General features: G+C 36.5%; 3 protein-coding genes across 3 annotated transcripts; 2 read left to right on the top strand and 1 right to left on the bottom strand.

Moving 5' to 3' along the window:
• The first annotated feature begins 4 nt into the window (after positions 1-4).
• LOC132164018 (putative cytokinin riboside 5'-monophosphate phosphoribohydrolase LOGL1) lies at positions 5-5,500 on the top strand. Its single transcript, XM_059574426.2, has 7 exons — positions 5-431; positions 563-660; positions 899-929; positions 1,010-1,109; positions 1,234-1,304; positions 3,951-4,094; positions 5,153-5,500. Exons 1-7 carry the CDS (start codon positions 261-263, stop codon positions 5,228-5,230), a joined length of 693 nt encoding a protein of 230 aa, XP_059430409.1. The 5' UTR covers positions 5-260; the 3' UTR covers positions 5,231-5,500.
• An 876-nt stretch (positions 5,501-6,376) lies between these two features.
• Positions 6,377-8,666, bottom strand: SUB1 (calcium ion binding protein). Its single transcript, XM_059573441.2, has 2 exons — positions 8,518-8,666; positions 6,377-8,408 (listed from the first exon to the last, which is right to left on the bottom strand). The coding sequence occupies exon 2, from the start codon at positions 8,335-8,337 to the stop codon at positions 6,655-6,657; it is 1,683 nt and encodes a 560-aa protein (XP_059429424.2). The 5' UTR covers positions 8,338-8,408; positions 8,518-8,666; the 3' UTR covers positions 6,377-6,654.
• Positions 8,667-10,916: 2,250 nt separating this feature from the next.
• Positions 10,917-16,586, top strand: LOC132163236 (protochlorophyllide-dependent translocon component 52, chloroplastic-like). The gene is made up of 7 exons (XM_059573443.2): positions 10,917-11,604; positions 13,668-13,855; positions 14,241-14,330; positions 14,412-14,598; positions 14,787-14,975; positions 15,586-15,773; positions 16,232-16,586. The coding sequence occupies exons 1-7, from the start codon at positions 11,080-11,082 to the stop codon at positions 16,485-16,487; spliced, it is 1,623 nt and encodes a 540-aa protein (XP_059429426.2). The 5' UTR covers positions 10,917-11,079; the 3' UTR covers positions 16,488-16,586.
• Positions 16,587-17,539: the final 953 nt, after the last annotated feature.

Below are 17,539 nucleotides of genomic sequence, written 5' to 3' on the forward strand. Positions count from 1 at the left end.
AAAATCCAAATCCAAGGACGAGATGAACCTCCCCCTGCATCACGAGCAGGTGAATAGTTATTATTGGAGCACCCACCAACTCAAATCTGATAAAGAAAACAAAGATGGAAAGAAAGAGAGAACCCCCTTTGACTAAAAAAAAACTTGCATTATTTTGATTCATATGGGCCATGAACATGATCTCTCACGTGTCACGCACGTCCTACGCATATACTACTTTGATCATTTAATATTATTATAGTAATATATAATATATATTAATGTCTAGACTTATGAGAGGACTTTGTAATTGTATAGTGAATATATTTTCTGTAGTTGTTTGGGGTCAAGAGAAAATGGGTAAATTCAAAAGGGTCTGTGTCTTTTGTGGAAGTAATTCAGGGAACAGAAAGATATTCAGTGATGCAGCTCTTGATCTTGGAAGAGAATTGGTAACTACTCTCTCTCTCTCTCTCTCTCTCTCTCTCCGACTCTCTCACTCTTACACACACACACACACACAGCACCACTAATGGCTGCTTTTCAAATATTCCTTTGAGGGTTTTAAAAAGGTGATTTGCAGGTGGAGAGGAAGATGGATTTGGTGTATGGAGGAGGGAGTATTGGGCTGATGGGGATGGTTTCTCAGACTGTTTTTGATGGTGGATGTCATGTTCTAGGGTAAGAGATAACAATGGGGAGCAAATAAACACATATAACTTGCTTTTTAGTGTTGAACAAATTGTAGAATACTTGGAATCCTTTTATTATTTATTGATTGTAGTTAAATGTATTTTCCAACTCTCTTTCTAGTACTGTATATATTTCCATATATTATACATATACACCAAGAAATTTGGACAAATTCCTATAGTCATCTTGTTCTTACTCGAACTTTTCTTTTTCCATTTTTGGTTAGAGTTATCCCAACTGCACTTGTTCCACTTGAGGTATGAACATCTCTCTCTCTCTCTCTCTCTCTCTCTCTCTTGTGTGGCTGTGATTACTTACTTTTAAGACTTTTTCCCAGATATCTGGCCATGCAGTGGGAGAGGTGTTGATTGTATCAGATATGCACGAAAGGAAGGCTGAAATGGCTTCTCGAGCTGATGCTTTTATTGCTCTTCCTGGTATGCAGATATACGTGATTAGAAATGAAGAAAACACATAAAATAATTTCATTTGCTATCATATTAATTAATACAACTTTTCCTGTTTTTCTTTTAACTCTTATATATTTATGTAAATATGAAGGAGGGTATGGAACCATGGAAGAGTTGCTTGAGATGATAACATGGTCTCAGCTTGGAATCCATGACAAACCAGTAAGTTCAATTGCTTCTCCTCTCCAAAGTTCTGCCTCTAATTACTATGCATGCACAAGTTCTAAATTAAGTTAAGGGTTTTCTTAAAATATTCATTTAAATAATTAAATTTACTCTTTCTATTAGTTTAAACTTTTAAGATAATCAAATTCGAGCATTTAGTTTAAACTTTTAAGATAATCAAATCTGAGTGTTTACTAAAAACATTTTACCATCTAAAAAGTACTGAAAATTCGGTGCATATATTTAAAGTTCTAAAAATCACTTAAAATACGTTACTTTAAGAATGTAAAGTACAATTTTTACCCTTGCTAACACTTGGATTAGGCCATCTCCTTTAGAGGAAAAGGGCATGAAGTCATGTGACGCACAACCCTATCTAGGAGATCTAGATGAATGATTATTTCTCTTAACCAGTAGTAGTGACATTTGATAATAGCATTAAACTATTTATTTCCTTCAAGTCCCCGAAAAGGGCATTAATATTATAATAGGTTGAGGAATCTTCCCTACTGCCAATCCACTTATTTTTTAAAACTAATTTTCTTCTTAACTTATACATATAAGTTAATCACACTCAATTCACATTGTTTGTTTGTTTGATCAAGATTTGACTTAGTGATTTAAAAGAATCAAGGTGGTTCACATTTCAAGTTTATTAAGATGCAACTTGAAGGTATAGAATTAATTGCATTTAATACAACTTCTAATCAATTCTCCAGAAAATTAATAGTGCTTAATTGACTTCGTTTTTTGTTGTCCTTTTTTTTTTTTTTTTATTTTTTTTTATTTTTTTTTTACGGTTTTAAAATGTGTGATTTGAAAAGATAGTTAAACGTTTAGTGAAATCGCGGTTTACCATTTAAAATTGCAGTTCAACCTTTTAAAATCGTACGTTTTTTAAAAACCCATTTTCTTTACTACAATTTGAAAGTGTAGATTTTTTTATGTTCTCAAACCGTCATTTTTAAAAAATACACTCCTAAACAAAATATTTTCAAATGCACTTTTTACTTGCGAAATCGTAAGGACTATAAGATGTGCAAAAAAATACCATTTATATTGGCGCCTGTTTTGGCGATCAGAAAAATTTACTCAGGTAGAAGCCATTTTTTAAGCAATGGTTTTGGGGTTTGATTGACTTTACAAAACAAATTTAAGTGGATAGGAAACAATAAATTTAATAATTTAACTAATACTTTTAACACTAAATAAAAAAAAAATCATAATAAAAAACGAATATTGTCATAGAGTAAATGCTTGTCCGACATTTCAATTCCTCAATGTTCTTTTCAAAATCTACTCATCTTAACAAATACTACTTAGGATTTGGATCTTCGGTAATTTGCTGTTCAAATTGTTAGCAATTTAGACAATAAATATAATAAAACTCCTACAAAGGTCGACAGACTGAGCAAGTGGATAGACAACCCGAAAGCTGTTTGGTTGGAAACCGAATCCTACTATTCATTCTAGGTTGAAACAAAAAGTCTACTTAGATCCTTTATAGAGCTCCTCACCATTGGTAGAAGTTCCACTTTTCCCATTAAAATTCCATTGAGTGCTTGGCCCATTAAACAGAAGAGAGAGAGAGAGAGATTAACAAAGACATGTTGGTGCTGGAAACCATTAGTTTCTAATTCTTCTCCCAAATCCCAATTCTTGACTAAAACAAACTGTTTAATCTCTTAATCAGGCCAACTAATTTGGGCACGAGTTGGATAGCTGTATGAGGTTATTAGCAAGATCTGGCCCTTGAACTCGACAGCTGTCCTAATTGTGATAGGGATGGCAACGGATTAGACTTAACACCCATTTTAGACCCATAATTAACCTAATCTTTTCTTTGACAAAGTAGTTTATGGTGTCTTTCTTGTCACAGCAGTCACTCTCATGCAATGTATGGAATCAAAATTCAAATAAAAAAAGATTTAAAGTACACATCAAAATAAAGTCGGTGAGATCAAATCCAATGAGAGGGAGCTTGTTATTTCAGTAAAAAAACAATAGGACAATAAAAAGGAAGAGATCAAGTCCAATGAGGGTGAGCTTACCTTTTTGGTAAAAAACAAATAGGTTTAAGAAACAAGGAAAAAAGAGGGCCGGGATCCATTGCAATGAAGTTGTCCACTGCATATGTAATACTTAGGTCAGAGGTTGTTTCGGCTCCACCATTGTTTGAGTAGTTGTTCATTGCAATGGACAACCTCGTTACACGAGATTTTTGTCTAGAAAAATGGATCTTTGACTTTAATTGTTTCTCACCTTAGGTTTTAACGTCTCTTTTTTGGCCAGTTGTCACTTGTCACACATTAAGGTTACAAGTTTGACACAAATAAATTATTACACTCGTATTTTCGCTGCGAAAACAGGTTTAAGGAACTGGGAAAAGGGGACCGGAATCTAGTGCAATGAGATTGTCCACTACATTTAGGCCCCACTTGTTTGAGTACTTGCCCATTGCAGTGGGTAGCTTCATTGCACAAAATTTTCTTTTAAAAAAAAAATGACTCTTGACTTTAAAGGTTCCTTTGACATATATTTTTTTTTGGCCAGCTGTCATACATTAAGCTCTAAAGCTAGACACAAACAAATTATGTTCTATTAAAACCCCCATTACACTCATATTTTGGTTGCAAAAAACAGGTGGGTCTCTTAAATGTTGATGGATATTATGATTGCTTGCTGGGATTGTTTGACAAAGGAGTAGAAGAAGGATTTATTAAGCCATCTGCTAGGAACATTATTATATCTGCAAAGACTGCTCGAGAGCTGATACAGAGGATGGAGGTACTAAAATTCTTTCCTTCTAACATGAATGACAAACAATCTAATCCAAATTTTCTACTACTTGTGAAACTACCAAAAAAGATATTCAATTACTGAAACACTTGACCAAAAGAAGAAGAAAAAAATTGATGGAGTTATTTTTTCTTTGAAAATATTGTGATCATCAGCTTGCTAAGTGTGCCGCTTCTTATAAAATTTTTGAAAGTATTCCCAATTACTTCCATTTTCTTTCTTATGTTTGGATTAATAGTGGAAAAGATCCGCCCTTGTAACTTTTTAATGAAAAAGATAAAATTCATTAAAACTAAAAAAGATACACGAGGAGGGAGGAGACCCCATACAACCGCCCTAATAAAATCCTTATAGGGTTCAATAATTTTTATTTTATTTATTTTTATTTTAAAAGGAAACTGAAAATAAGCTATTGAATAGGCTTGGCCCAATATTTTCTCAGCCTGAAAACCAAGAAAAGAGTCGTCAAGTTGATAGTTTTTGAAACAGCCCAAAGGATAAGTTATTTGGATAATTATGTGTTGCATCAACGAGGAAACTTGAATGTCACAATGTGAGGGTTGCTTTGAGATTAACTGGAGTGGAACTAGTGGATAAGATCTCTATTTCGATGTTTGGTGAGAGATTGGCCAACAGTTGTTGCACTTGAGACATCGGATTTTATATTCTCAGTTGGCCAAAAGGCAAGATAGCTGCTATAAAGAAGTAGAGGAGAATGTGCAGAGAGAGAATGTACAAGAAAGCCACAGATTTATTAATCAGGGACGACATCGTTTGACACCCACGCAAAATCTCACAATGAGAGAGAGAGATCGCTACTTTGAGAGATGAGAAAACTTCTCTCTAGAAAATAGAAAGAGAAGTGGTAACAGTTCCCAGACCATTTATTTTACTTTGTTGACATAATTATTTTACTTTGAATTGGGTTTTTCTCACATTCCATAATCAAAATCAAACAAATGTGTTAAGCAAGCCAAGGCATCTGATCAACATATCATTTCTCTTATATCACTTCAAGAGTCAAAGTTATTCATTCGTTTCTGCAGGAATATGAACTTCTTCATGATCAAGTAGCACCAAGACAAAGTTGGAACATAGAAGAAAACCACACTGAAAGTTTGTAGCTGATCCCTTTCATTTGCCCTCCAAGAGGACAAGGGAAGGGCTTATTGCAAGAACATCTTTCCAAGTGGCTGTTTGAATTGCATGTGCAAGCAGATAACACAATAAAAGAAAATTGATATTCCAAACGGAAACATGTGCAACTTGTGAGCAGCAACCCTTTCGTGATTTGTGCTTGATTAATTGTGTTCGCAAACTGAATGCTTATATAGTTATATTTACCCTAAAAGGAATAAAAATATATAGATTGAACATGTCGTAAGGGCTGTGAGTGTTCTTGACAAAGCAGAAAACGGATCTGGATTTCTATCAAATATGGGAGAGTTCCTATATAGCCCACTTATCCGAGCAAGTAGGTGGATAGCTCAAGATCTACTCGGGCGGATAGACCTCATAGAGACTTTCATATTTACTGTCTGAATTGCTAGCAATCTAAATAACAAAATTGATGAGAATCTCTATCCGCAGAAAATAGCAAGATAAAGAACAGTACTTGATTTGCCAACAAACCATTTGTAAGCTGTAACATGGTTGAAGCCCATCTATTGGACTTTTTGCATATTTATATCGTCCTGCATAATATAAATCACAGTAAACACAATCACCAGTGAAACAAATGCTTGGAAGGTATCTACATTGTCACCACCATTTTAAGGATTTTTCCTCCCGGGAAGGGAAGGGAAGGTACCCAATGTTGTTCATTAATTATGTATCCGACCCCTATTACAACAAGTACAAAGAAATGTTACAAGGCTAACCAACACAGGCATCATTGGTTCATAGACACCAAAAATGAATTGAAAGATAGACACGAGTACATGAATTGTAACCACAAGCCAACAGGGAAAACATATCCCACTCCCGTTACATAGGCAAAAAGAAAGCACCTTTATCTTCGTTTGTCATCCCATCTAAGAGGCGAATTCCGGTGCACATGCAATAAGGAACATGAGCTTCATTGATGGTAGAAATATCATTTATAGAGCTCTTTCTTCCTCTGTCTTACCTGATTTTTTTTCTCTCCCTTTCACAGTAAAGTGTGTTCTCATCCCATATGGTAAAGAACCAAATGGGGAATTCTTTTGCTAAGCTTGGACTGGGAGAGTTCATTGGTCAGGGGCTTGTCATAAAATAGTACAGATATTGGCTTGTCATAAATAAAGATCATCAATACAATAAAAGAACATTCAAATACAGAAAAGAAGTCCCCAAGAGGTAGATCAATCGGTTGGGACCACGCTTAATAAAGTAGAGGTCACTAGTTCGAATCTCCCTCTTCCCCCCTCTTGTGCGGACATGTCAAAAAAAAAAAAAAATACAGAAAAGAAACCAGAATTGACAGAAAGTATCATTCTGAAACTGATTCTAAAAAGTAAAAGACATCAATTCAAGTAAAAAAGCATTAAGGGATAGCTCGACCTGTTCATCAACACGTATTAATTCCATCCTTGCAATCTTTGGTCAAATTATAGAATGTTTCCACACGTGTCTTTGCCCTGTAAAGGACCTCAGTATCCACTGCAACTCTCATGTATCCATCAAACTCAACCGGTCGTCCATTATTTAGACCCGTCGTCTCATTGTACCACTCACTTGTATTTCCCCATAACTCCTTGTAATCATCAAGCAAATGCACCTTGTACTGAGATCTCAATTTATCAAAGTAATTGTAAAATGGCTCATTGGTGGCTACATACAGATTCCTCCAAGGTTGAATCATCCCTTTCAGCTTTGCAACGAGTGCATCAGGGGTTGTATCAGAATCCAAATGAGGCCAAAGCTCTTTATTCTGTGCTTTCTCCCCTCTAACCACATGAACCGCATCAAAATCCCAGTCCATTCTCCCGCTGATCCCAGAAACAATATTCATCAATCTCTTTGATTTCCACAGAGCGTGCCACGGTCTCTGGATGTACTTAGCAGCTTGCCCTTCACATACCCTATACCAATAATTCTCTGGCTCCGGAGCATCGAACTGCCTCCATATAATTGTGTTCTTGTCTTTCTTGAGTTGCATTGGCGTCACCTTATGGCTCACGGCCTTCCTAATAGGCAACTTCCTCTTATGGCTCCGATTCCATTTCTTCCAGCCTGTCAAAAACTCACCCTCCTCCACTATCGATGCCACCTCCTTAAGATGCTCAAAGTCAAAATAATACCGAAAATCCTTTCCCTCCTCATCTTTATTACTTGGATTATAAGGAGCTGCCAAGCATATACTCAAATCCATCACAAAGGTCCTATTCAAATACATAGCTTCCCCTAAACCACACAAGAAACTCCAAAGGTAATGATTCATTCCCTTGCAATAATCCCCTCCGCGTGAATAGTACAAGTACCTCCCCTTGTTGAAATTCATCGCTGACCCCAAACTTGGGATTGTGTCATTGATCTCCTCATCCCGGACAGGTGGGGCAAGCTTTGCATTATTCCCACTGCCCCTCCTCGTGGCATTACTGATTCTACTCCTGGGCCGCCGGGCATTAATACCAGAATGCCATGCACCCGCCTGCACCACTTTATACGTACAATTCTCCTCAATTCCAATCTTAAACCTCCTAAAATCCCTGTACTTCCTCCAAGATTTCTCCTTCTTATTCCTAAACCTCCATGCCACATCACACTCATTCGATTTTGACCCCTTAACTGGGGTCTGATATTCCAAGAACACAATGGATTTAAAAACCCTCAAATTGAACTTCTCAACCGCAATCACAACCCGCGGGTCCGAACAATTCACCACCTGCCCCAATTCATCGCAACCCAACTCCGATTTCGGGGTCGAATTGTTGATTTTCTCTTCGGTTTGCTCGATCACCGCTTCAGTGATTGGGTTGTTTGCAGGCGACACCGCCCGAGCGGGTGCCAAAAGCAAATCTTCCCCAGTTTTGAGGATGGAATTGTCATTTTTGAAGGTGGCGTTTTCAGACTCGGTGAATAGCTTGGTCAGGGCTGGAGCAGACTCCAGCCATGGATCTGGGGGTTGGTAGGTGATGGCAATTACTGCAAATATGAGAACTGAGAACACAAACACTGAGAAACACAGATTGCTAATCAGTTTTATCAGGTTCTGCCCAATGGGCTCAGCGCTTGGATTCGCCTCTTTCATGGGTTTGTCTTGAAAGTCTTGATCTTTCAAGAAAAAACCCAAACACCCAGATCCCCCAAACCCCTTAGTTTCTGTTCAGATCTTGAAATCAGTGCAAGAAAGCAAGTGGGTTTGTGAAAGAAATATAGAAAGTGATGAAATTGAAGTAGAAAGAGAATGGTTGACAGCGCTTTTACTTACAGTCGATAATGGAAGATCTATCTCTGGTGGGTCTCAGCTGAGATGACTTTGAGTTTACTGATCTTTCCTTGGTGCTAATAACATAGATGGAGCCGTTTGCTCAGAGCATGTTTCAAGTTTTTGTTCCTTTGTTAATAAGCTAGAGGCAAGGAGGGGTGTTGGATTGTCTACATCAGTGAGTTGGGTACCCCGTTACACCTATGGTGGTTCGGTTCTAGGCTTCTAGCAATGATAATTAGTTTTCTTTTTTCTTTTTGGGTTAATTATTTTTTTGTACATGTATTTGACATCAAATAGATGGCAGTTGGTACCCAATTTCATTTGATAAACATCATTAGTATTTTCGTCCAATAATTTATCGGCGTATTACATTAAGTTCACTCAAAATGTAACACGTGTTTCATATACTTCAATAAAATTATTTAAACATTGATAAAAAAAGAGTTGTCGAAGCCAATCCCTTTCTCTCTCTCCATATAAGCTGTGATATACGTATAATTTGCTCTAATAGCAAACACACCACCACAAGTTGAGAAGAGATTAAACTCATTAGTTTCAAAAATCCTAGAAGTATGATTTGAAAAACATATTTCTAATGAATGAGGGTGACTAAGGATAGTTTTATGGGGCAGACTGGAATTTCATGCATAATTACTTGCTAGGCCCTAGTTCATCTTGGTTAATCTTCGTTGTCATTTAGGCAAACATTTTTGTATATAAACTAAAAAGAAACCAACCCATGTAATGATAAAGAAAATGTTTAGGTTTATTAATACTCTCTTAAAAATTTGGTTCTAAATTGATATGGTACGATCCCACACATTAATTTATGTATTTATTTACTAAAACAATAAATGACATGAGATTGTAACACATCAGTTTATAATCAAATATTTGAAAAAAGAATCGAATGGCATTTCTCGATAAAAATATTTTTTGGTTTATGAAGGCATGTTGAAGAATATCTTTGAGAAGTGGAAGACTAGACGAACAAGTTTGTTTGATGGCAGACTGAGCAAGTTTTTGCAACAAATTGAACCAGCAATTTGGAAGTATCAACAATGGATTGGATTAATAAGCGGGCTACCTTTGGGCTCATGGACAAGAAAAATGACTGAAACCCATTTTGATCATAGCCCAATCTATTTACTATCCTTAATGCCATGGCCTATTCACCGTACGTACAACCTTTGAGTCACCCTAAGGCCTATTTTAAATGGGCTTTGAACAATTTAGGCGTATTTTAAATGGACTTTCATTTGAAAAATTGCTAATCAATCCTCGAACCACGCCATGATCTTCGGGTTGTAAACTAGTAAGGGGGTGGGCCGGGTGGCCAGACCATCCCCTGGCTTTGGTAATGGTTCAGTCGCCTTCGGCGGGGTGGTCCGACCATTTTCCTTTTTTACTTTATTGGGTTAAATACTAATTATTTCCTAGGGTTTCGTTTTTTTATTTTTTCTTTCATAGAGTTTGATTTTTATTACAAGAGGTTCTTATGGATTTAATAATAGACCAAATTAGTTATTTCATATAGTTGACTTAACAAAAGTCCATGTAGGCCAATTAAATGTTGATACGTGGCACCTAATTAAATTTATTTATTTTTTTAAATTAATTAATTTATTTTTTTTAAAAAAAAGAAAACAAATTGGGGTGGCTCCTTGGCCATTTGGAGGTGGCTTGGTGGCCAAGCCACCTCCTTTGGCCATGGGATGGCCTAGCCACCCCCATCTGGCCGGATGGGGGTGGCTCATGGAGCCTACAGGGTGGCCGAGCCACCCACCCTGGTGGCCGAAACCACCCCCAACGGTGAACCAAGCCACCCCCAAATTGTTTTCCTTATATATATATATATATGGGTAAAGATAAAGAGCACGCGGCGTGCATGGCACGCCGCTTGCAAAAATTTTTTTTTTTTTTTTTTTTTTTTTAAAAAGTGATTCCTGCACGGGCGTGCTACGCACGCCGCGTGCAGTGAATCATGACTCTATATATATATATATATATGCACACATTTTTTTTATTTAAAAAAATAATAAAAGAATTTAATTAGGTGCCACATGTCAACATTTAATTGGTTCACGTAGACTTTTGTTAAGTTAACTAACGGCCAACTGACGGAAGAATTAATTTGGTTTATTATCAAAACCACATTGATTTTTTGTGATAAAAATTAAATCTTAAGAAAGAAAAAAATTAAGAAACGAAACGGGGTATTTGGTAGTTAACCTACTTTATTTTATCTTATTACAATTTACAGGCACACTTGTGACAATATTATGGTGCTAACGTCGCACGTCGATGGATTCGGACAAATTTTCGAACGAATTACTCGTTCGAAGAGCTATTAATGAAACCAACCACTAATTTTGCATTTTTCATTCACACCACATATCCACGTTATCCATTCAACCGTAGAAACAACTAATCATTTCAAATTTTCAGGCTTTCTTGTACGTATAATTCAGAGCTTCGAGCTCAGTCACAAACTTCACTGTCTCTCTTTATACTTACGAAGTTTGCATCTTTTCTCTAGTTTGAGCTCTGAAAGAAGCAACCATGGAATCTTTGAAAGCGCCGTCTGTTCCTTCAGTTTACATCCGAACTACGCTTAGCAAAACCCAATTCAGAAAACCCATGTTCTTGAATTTTCATTTCAATCTAACTCCCTCTTCTTCTTTCTCATTAGTTGACAAAAACCAATCCAGGTTCAAGCTTTTTACCGCCATATCATCCACGGTTTCGACAGAACCCGCAAACCCACCTGAGCCAGAGCTTGAAACCCGCAGTCAAGGTGAGAAATTTGATTGGTATGCACAGTGGTATCCGGTAATGCCGGTCTGTGATCTGGACAAGAGGGTGCCGCATGCGAAAAAAGTGATGGGTCTTGATGTGGTTGTGTGGTGGGATAGAAATGAGAGTGCTTGGAAGGTGTTTGATGATACCTGTCCTCATAGGTTGGCTCCACTGTCTGAAGGAAGGATTGATCAGTGGGGCAGGTTACAGTGCGTGTACCATGGTTGGTGCTTTAATGGTTCTGGTGATTGCAAATTCATCCCTCAAGCACCTCCTGATGGTCCTCCGGTAATAACTCTTGATTGAAATCTCCATTGTTGGGAACTTGGGACGGCATTTTGCCAGAGCTTTTGCATGTTTTCCGATGCTTTTAGTATATTTGGTAGGATTCTTGTCACATGAGTGCAAAACATGGAATCTGTTAATTTTATCCAATATTAGGTTGAACCAAGATTCCAAATTTCGTTACTTGGCCTATGCCTTCTTATTACCTACACAGAACAATCAATGAAGTAATGGAGACACTTTGAAATCCCCTCTTAGTATTATTTATTGTATTTACAAGTAGCTTGTCCTCATTTATATGTATATATATATATATATATATATATATGTGTGTGTGTGTGTGTGTGTGTGTGTGTGAAATTACCACTTATCCCAAAAGCTTAAGCCAATGAAAAATGGTTGTTTAAATCATTTAGTTAATACTTTAACACTCCTCATCACATGTTAGGACCAAACAACATGTAGACTATTTTATTTGAAATAGAGGATAAATGGTGGAGACAAGGTTCAAATTCGGGACATTTACTATAATATAAGCTTTTGGAATAAGTGGTTATTTGACAATATGACCTCAAGGCACACAAACAAGCTTAATTTGCTGAAAACTGAACCACAACTTGCTCATATATACAACTAGAGGCCTAAATTGAATATGAGCTCAATTATCTTTAAGAATAAAATGTGAACATTCATATGCTCTTTCTGACGGCTAACAAAAAAAAAAAAAAAAAAAAAAAAGGAAGAGAAAAAAGAAAAAGAAAAATTGCCCTTGACCAGATGAAAAAGATCTAACCATATCTTGTCAATAGTTACATTTTTCTGCTTCATCTTGTATGATTTAATCCATTTGTTGAATGTCTGTGAGGGATAAGGATTCGATGTAGCATTCAGTTCTTATTGCTGTTGTCCTACTCCATTCTTGTTAGGAATGGCCCCTTTTATTTTCTAAAGCGCTCTCTTACATTATAGTTTTGTTTGATCTTATTCAATTTTCTCATATAAATAGAAGGGATATTCTTTTTTTCATCTACAAACCATCTCTTCACCATCTCCACTCTCTTAATATATATATATTTTTTTTGAAAAACTCAAAATGGTAAAGTGAAGAGATGGTGGGGAGATGTTTTGTAGAATGCATTGTAGCATTCCTCTAAATAGAAGGAACAAGGTATGTCAATGTTGCATTCATGAATTCCTTACAATGGAATATGGAATTTGATTATGATACATTGTGTGATTTTGCATCACTTGAAGCTAGAGGATCTTACACTTAGCTCTACCCTTGTTCAAAAGTTCAAAATACAATTAATTGGTTTGTTTTAAATATTTACGACAGAATGGTTAGGATCCATGTTACTTTTTGTGCCGAACAATGTGGTGTCCAAAGAGTATTAGTCTTACTTGAAATTAACTTCTAATCATTGCTGCGAAATGATGAGGACTTGTAGTAAATCAATTACTAGAATAGAGTACAAGGAAGGAGACTTGCAAAGCTCACTTTACCAGCTATAACAAGCTTGTTTACCAATTAAAAGCGGTTGATAACTCATTATTACGCCACACATTCTATGTATTTACTTAAAAAGCACTAGACAATTGAGAATCAGCCATGTGAACGAGTATCAATAAGTGTCTTTAATGATGTTATGCTCTTCATGTGCTATGACCATTCCTTTTGTCTCTTATCCATCTTTCAATATTCTCAATTCCATTGGATTTGTAATTTTAACATCTTTAGGTCTACCTTTACAGGGGAAATTAGATAGAAAAAATGATGAATTGTCTAGGTCACCCAATTTCTTGTTTAGGCATTGGACTCTCCAATTCTTTGGATTGTTCCAGCACACTGCAGGTTGCTATTTATGATAACCTTGCATACAAAGAACCGGAAGATGAGATATAATTGCATTGTTCTTGTATCATTTAAGTGTAATCAAATATTAGTGTTTGAAACTGAAGTGAACTTTTCTTATGTTCCTCTCAAATCAGTGCATGCCCCACGTTTCCAAATATTTATATTTCTTGGGCAATGTGATGGTAATTAACCTTTCCAAATAATTATGCAGGTGAACACATTCAAGAAAGCATGTGTAGCTGCTTATCCAAGTACCGTGCAGCACGACATTGTTTGGTTTTGGCCAAACACTGATCCTCAGTACAAAGATATTCTTGTGGAGAGAAAACCTCCTTACATCCCACAACTAGATGATCCTTCCTATACTAAATTAATGGGAAATAGAGATATTCCTTACGGGTGTGTTTTCCCACTACTTCTGATTTAAACTCATTTTACCACTTCTTAAACCAACCTAGAGACTATTGTTTCTACTCATGTAACTGTATGTGGCCTTATTTTCTGTTATATATGAAAGAACTTTAGGCACACATAATGTTGAAATATAACGTATTAATATTTTCTTTCTATATTTTGGCTAATTTCATTAGAGATTGGATCTTCTTGCCTGGTAAAATTTTCTTCTTCCTTTTTATTGGTGAAAATATCATATGGAAGTTCTTCAAATGAATGTATTACTAAAAGTTGGGCATTTCAAATTCAGGGTTTAGTTTTTCTTTTTATTCTTTCACCTATTTTCTCTTAAGCAGATCTGATCGAGAGTATATTGATGTTGAATTTTCAGTTATGAAGTATTGATTGAAAATCTTATGGACCCTGCTCATGTTCCATATGCACATCATGGAATTATGAAAACTCCACGACCCAAAAACAGATAAGCACTTTCTCATAATCCTTATTTCCGGTCAATGTGTCCTGTTATCTTAATTTATAACTAAAATAAAGTTGCCTTCACAGTAAAGGCTGATAGAGAGGGGGGCAGGCCGCTTGAATTGATGATTGAAAAGTTAGACATCAATGGCTTCAATGGAAGTCAGGACTTCGGCTTAAGCAAATTTATTCCCCCGTGTGTGTTTTATGCTTATACTAACCCTGTGGTGGATCAAACCAATGGATCTGCAACATCAAGTGGAATTGAGAAGGTAAACACTAGGTTGATCCATCGTTCATACTAAGCTGATCAACCAAAATTGGGAATTTTTTTAGTCCTCATTTATTTGTTTTTTGTTTTTTGTTTTTTGCTTTTTGTTTTTTGTTTATTGTTTATTGTTTTTTGTTTTTTTGTTTGTGTTCTTAGTTTTTCTATTTACGTAAAGTTTGGTTAATGCAGAAAATGTCAGTGCAGCGGAAATCTGCTTTTATTTTTATTTGTATTCCGGTTAGTCCAGGTAGTAGCAGACTGATATGGACCTTCCCAAGAAACTTTGGTATTTGGATTGATAAAGTTGTGCCACGATGGATCTTTCATGTGGGACAAAACCTGATTTTAGATTCTGATTTATACCTTCTTCACGTTGAGGTGATTCCCATCTCTTATACTATTGCATAGTTGTTTCATCTTGATAATCGGTTTATTTCTATTACACGACTTTTTTCTTTTTAGGAGTTACAAATAAAAGTCATTGGTAAGATCACCGGATCAACCATTCTGACAGATTCCATGGTTCTGCTTTTATGAAAGACAACATATAGGATATAACTTCCAATATAGTATAAACTCAACTGGCGTTCCAGATATAATTTGAGAGTGAAAAAGAAACAACACATGGTGGGGAAAATTTGAGGAAAATCCTTAATTCGAGCAACATATAGGATTTTCTTGTTATATTTTTTGTTGGCAAGATTTGAACATAAGACTTAATCCAAACCCACCCTGCTTTTTACAACATGAGGTAAAGCCAAAAGTTCTAGGCAAAGGCAGTGCACTACTATAACATGCTGTGATGGGTAACTTCGTTTCTTTCCCAGCAAAGCATTACTCTTTAGCTTAGTTTCCAGCAAGAAGAGAAGAAAATAGGTTGTGACTGCTGTTCTTGATATATATGGTTACTACCAGTCACAGAAATCACTGAATAACATTATAGTACATTGTTGATTAGTAACATCTGACTCTTGAGTTCTTTCTATAGGAGCATAAGATAATGGATGCCGGTCCTACCAACTGGCAGAAAGCTTGTTTTGTACCAACAAAGTCAGATGCTCTTGTGGTTGGATTTAGAAAATGGTTAAACAAGTATGCTGGTGGGCAAGTTGACTGGAGAGGCAAGTATAGTGGAGCTCTTCCTCAAACTCCTCCTAAAGAACAGCTGATGGACAGGTAATTCAGAAAACTACTGATGTGGATTTGAGCTTCAATTTGATTACATTTTTTGGCTCTGGAAATTGGTAACTTTTCTTTTCCTCATACATTTTTTGAGAATGTTACAAGAGTACCAAAATCTCTGCAGAAGCCTAGAAGCTAAGCCTGTTTCTCATTGCAACCACGAAACAATGATCCTTTACTTGTCCCAATATCACTCACAAACTATGCTTTACATCAAATCAGCTTACCAAATTATACTTGTTATAATGCCTTCAGACTACTTTTCTCCGGACAATGTTTTCCTCCAAAGCCTACGTGAAAAAATGCATATGCCCTAAGGATATATTTCAGATTAATAGATTGTGTTGGAGGCAATACATTCATATTCCTCTGTTTGTGTGGTGGTCCTTGGAACTAGCTGTGTCAATTATAAGAAATAGCTCATCGAAACTAGTTTTCCCCATCTTTTTCAGGTACAGGTCCCATGTGGAGAACTGCCGCAGTTGCAGCGTTGCATATAAAGGCCTCAATGTGCTTGAAGTTGTCCTCAAAGTTGCCTGTATTGCTTTAATTGGGATTGTTGCTGCAGCCAAACAGGGTGCAATGTCAGCAGCTGCGAGAACCACATTGGCTTCAATGGCGGTGATATGCTATGCATCATCAATAAGGTTGGCCCACTTCATTTACAAAAATTTCCATTTCCATGACTACAATCATGCTTTTCGCTGAGGATAGTCTCTCACTTACTGTTTGGCCTTCAAAAAACCCACATTCGGTTGTGTAAAAATATTATATGTAAAGATTAATGAAAAGTAAGATTGATTGGGTTGTTTGCGGGCGACACCGCCCGAGCGGGTGCAAAAAGCAAATCTTCCCCAGTTTTGAGGATGGAATTGTCATTTTGGAAGGTGGCGTTTTCAGACTCGGTGAATAGCTTGGTCACGGCTGGAGCAGACTCCAGCCATGAATCTGGGGGTTGGTAGGTGATGGCAATCACTGCAAATATGAGAACTGAGAAACACAGATTGCTTATCAGTTTAGCAGGTTCTGCCCAATGGGCTCAGCGCTTGGATTCGCCTCTTTCATGGGTTTGTCTTGAAAGTCTTGATCTTTCAAGAAAAACCCAAACACCCAGATCCCCCAAACTCCTTGGTCTCTGTTCAGATCTTGAAATCAGTGCAAGAAAGCAAGTGGTTTTGTGAAACAAACTAAAGAAAGTGATGAAATTGAAGTGGAAAGAGAATGGGGGACAGCGCTTTTACTTACGGTCGATAATGGGAGATCTATCTCTGGTGGGTCTAGCTGAGATGACTTTGAGTTTATTGATCTTTCCTTGGTGCTAATAACATGGATGGAGCCATTTGCTCATAGCATGTTTCAATTTTTTGTTCCTTTGTTAATAAGCTAAAGGCGTTGTTAATAAGCTATAGGCAAGGAGGGTGTTGGATTGTCTAAATCAGTGAGTTGGGTACACCCCGTTACACCCATGGTGGTTTTAGCAATGATAATTAAGTTTTCTTTTTTCTTTTTAAGGGTTAATTATTTATTTGTTATATATGTGTGAGAGGCATTTAAGCTATGATATATGTGTAATTTTCTTTAGTTCTATAGTAACAAACACCACCACTAGCACGAGTTGAGAAGAGATTGAATTAGTAAAACGATTGTGACACATCAATTTATACTTTTATTGATTAAAACAATAAGTCATATGAGATGATAATACATCAATTTGTAATCAAACTTTTGAAAATAGACTCAAAGAACATTTCTCTTGATGA

Source organism: Corylus avellana, chromosome 8, assembly GCF_965113065.1.
Source record: "Corylus avellana chromosome 8, dhCorAvel1.hap1.2, whole genome shotgun sequence".
In the NCBI taxonomy this organism is placed as follows: Eukaryota; Viridiplantae; Streptophyta; class Magnoliopsida; order Fagales; family Betulaceae; genus Corylus; species Corylus avellana.

Bases quoted from the DNA above. Each gene is read 5' to 3' on its own strand.
- LOC132164018 (XM_059574426.2), top strand. From the start codon at position 261: ATGTCTAGACTTATGAGAGGACTTTGTAATTGTATAGTGAATATATTT. The intron at 930-1,009 runs GTATGAACATCT...ACTTTTTCCCAG, and splicing joins CTGCACTTGTTCCACTTGAG to ATATCTGGCCATGCAGTGGG. The intron at 1,305-3,950 runs GTAAGTTCAATT...TGCAAAAAACAG, and splicing joins TTGGAATCCATGACAAACCA to GTGGGTCTCTTAAATGTTGA.
- SUB1 (XM_059573441.2), bottom strand. From the start codon at position 8,337: ATGAAAGAGGCGAATCCAAGCGCTGAGCCCATTGGGCAGAACCTGATA.
- LOC132163236 (XM_059573443.2), top strand. From the start codon at position 11,080: ATGGAATCTTTGAAAGCGCCGTCTGTTCCTTCAGTTTACATCCGAACT. The intron at 14,599-14,786 runs GTAAACACTAGG...TGGTTAATGCAG, and splicing joins CATCAAGTGGAATTGAGAAG to AAAATGTCAGTGCAGCGGAA. The intron at 15,774-16,231 runs GTAATTCAGAAA...CATCTTTTTCAG, and splicing joins AAAGAACAGCTGATGGACAG to GTACAGGTCCCATGTGGAGA.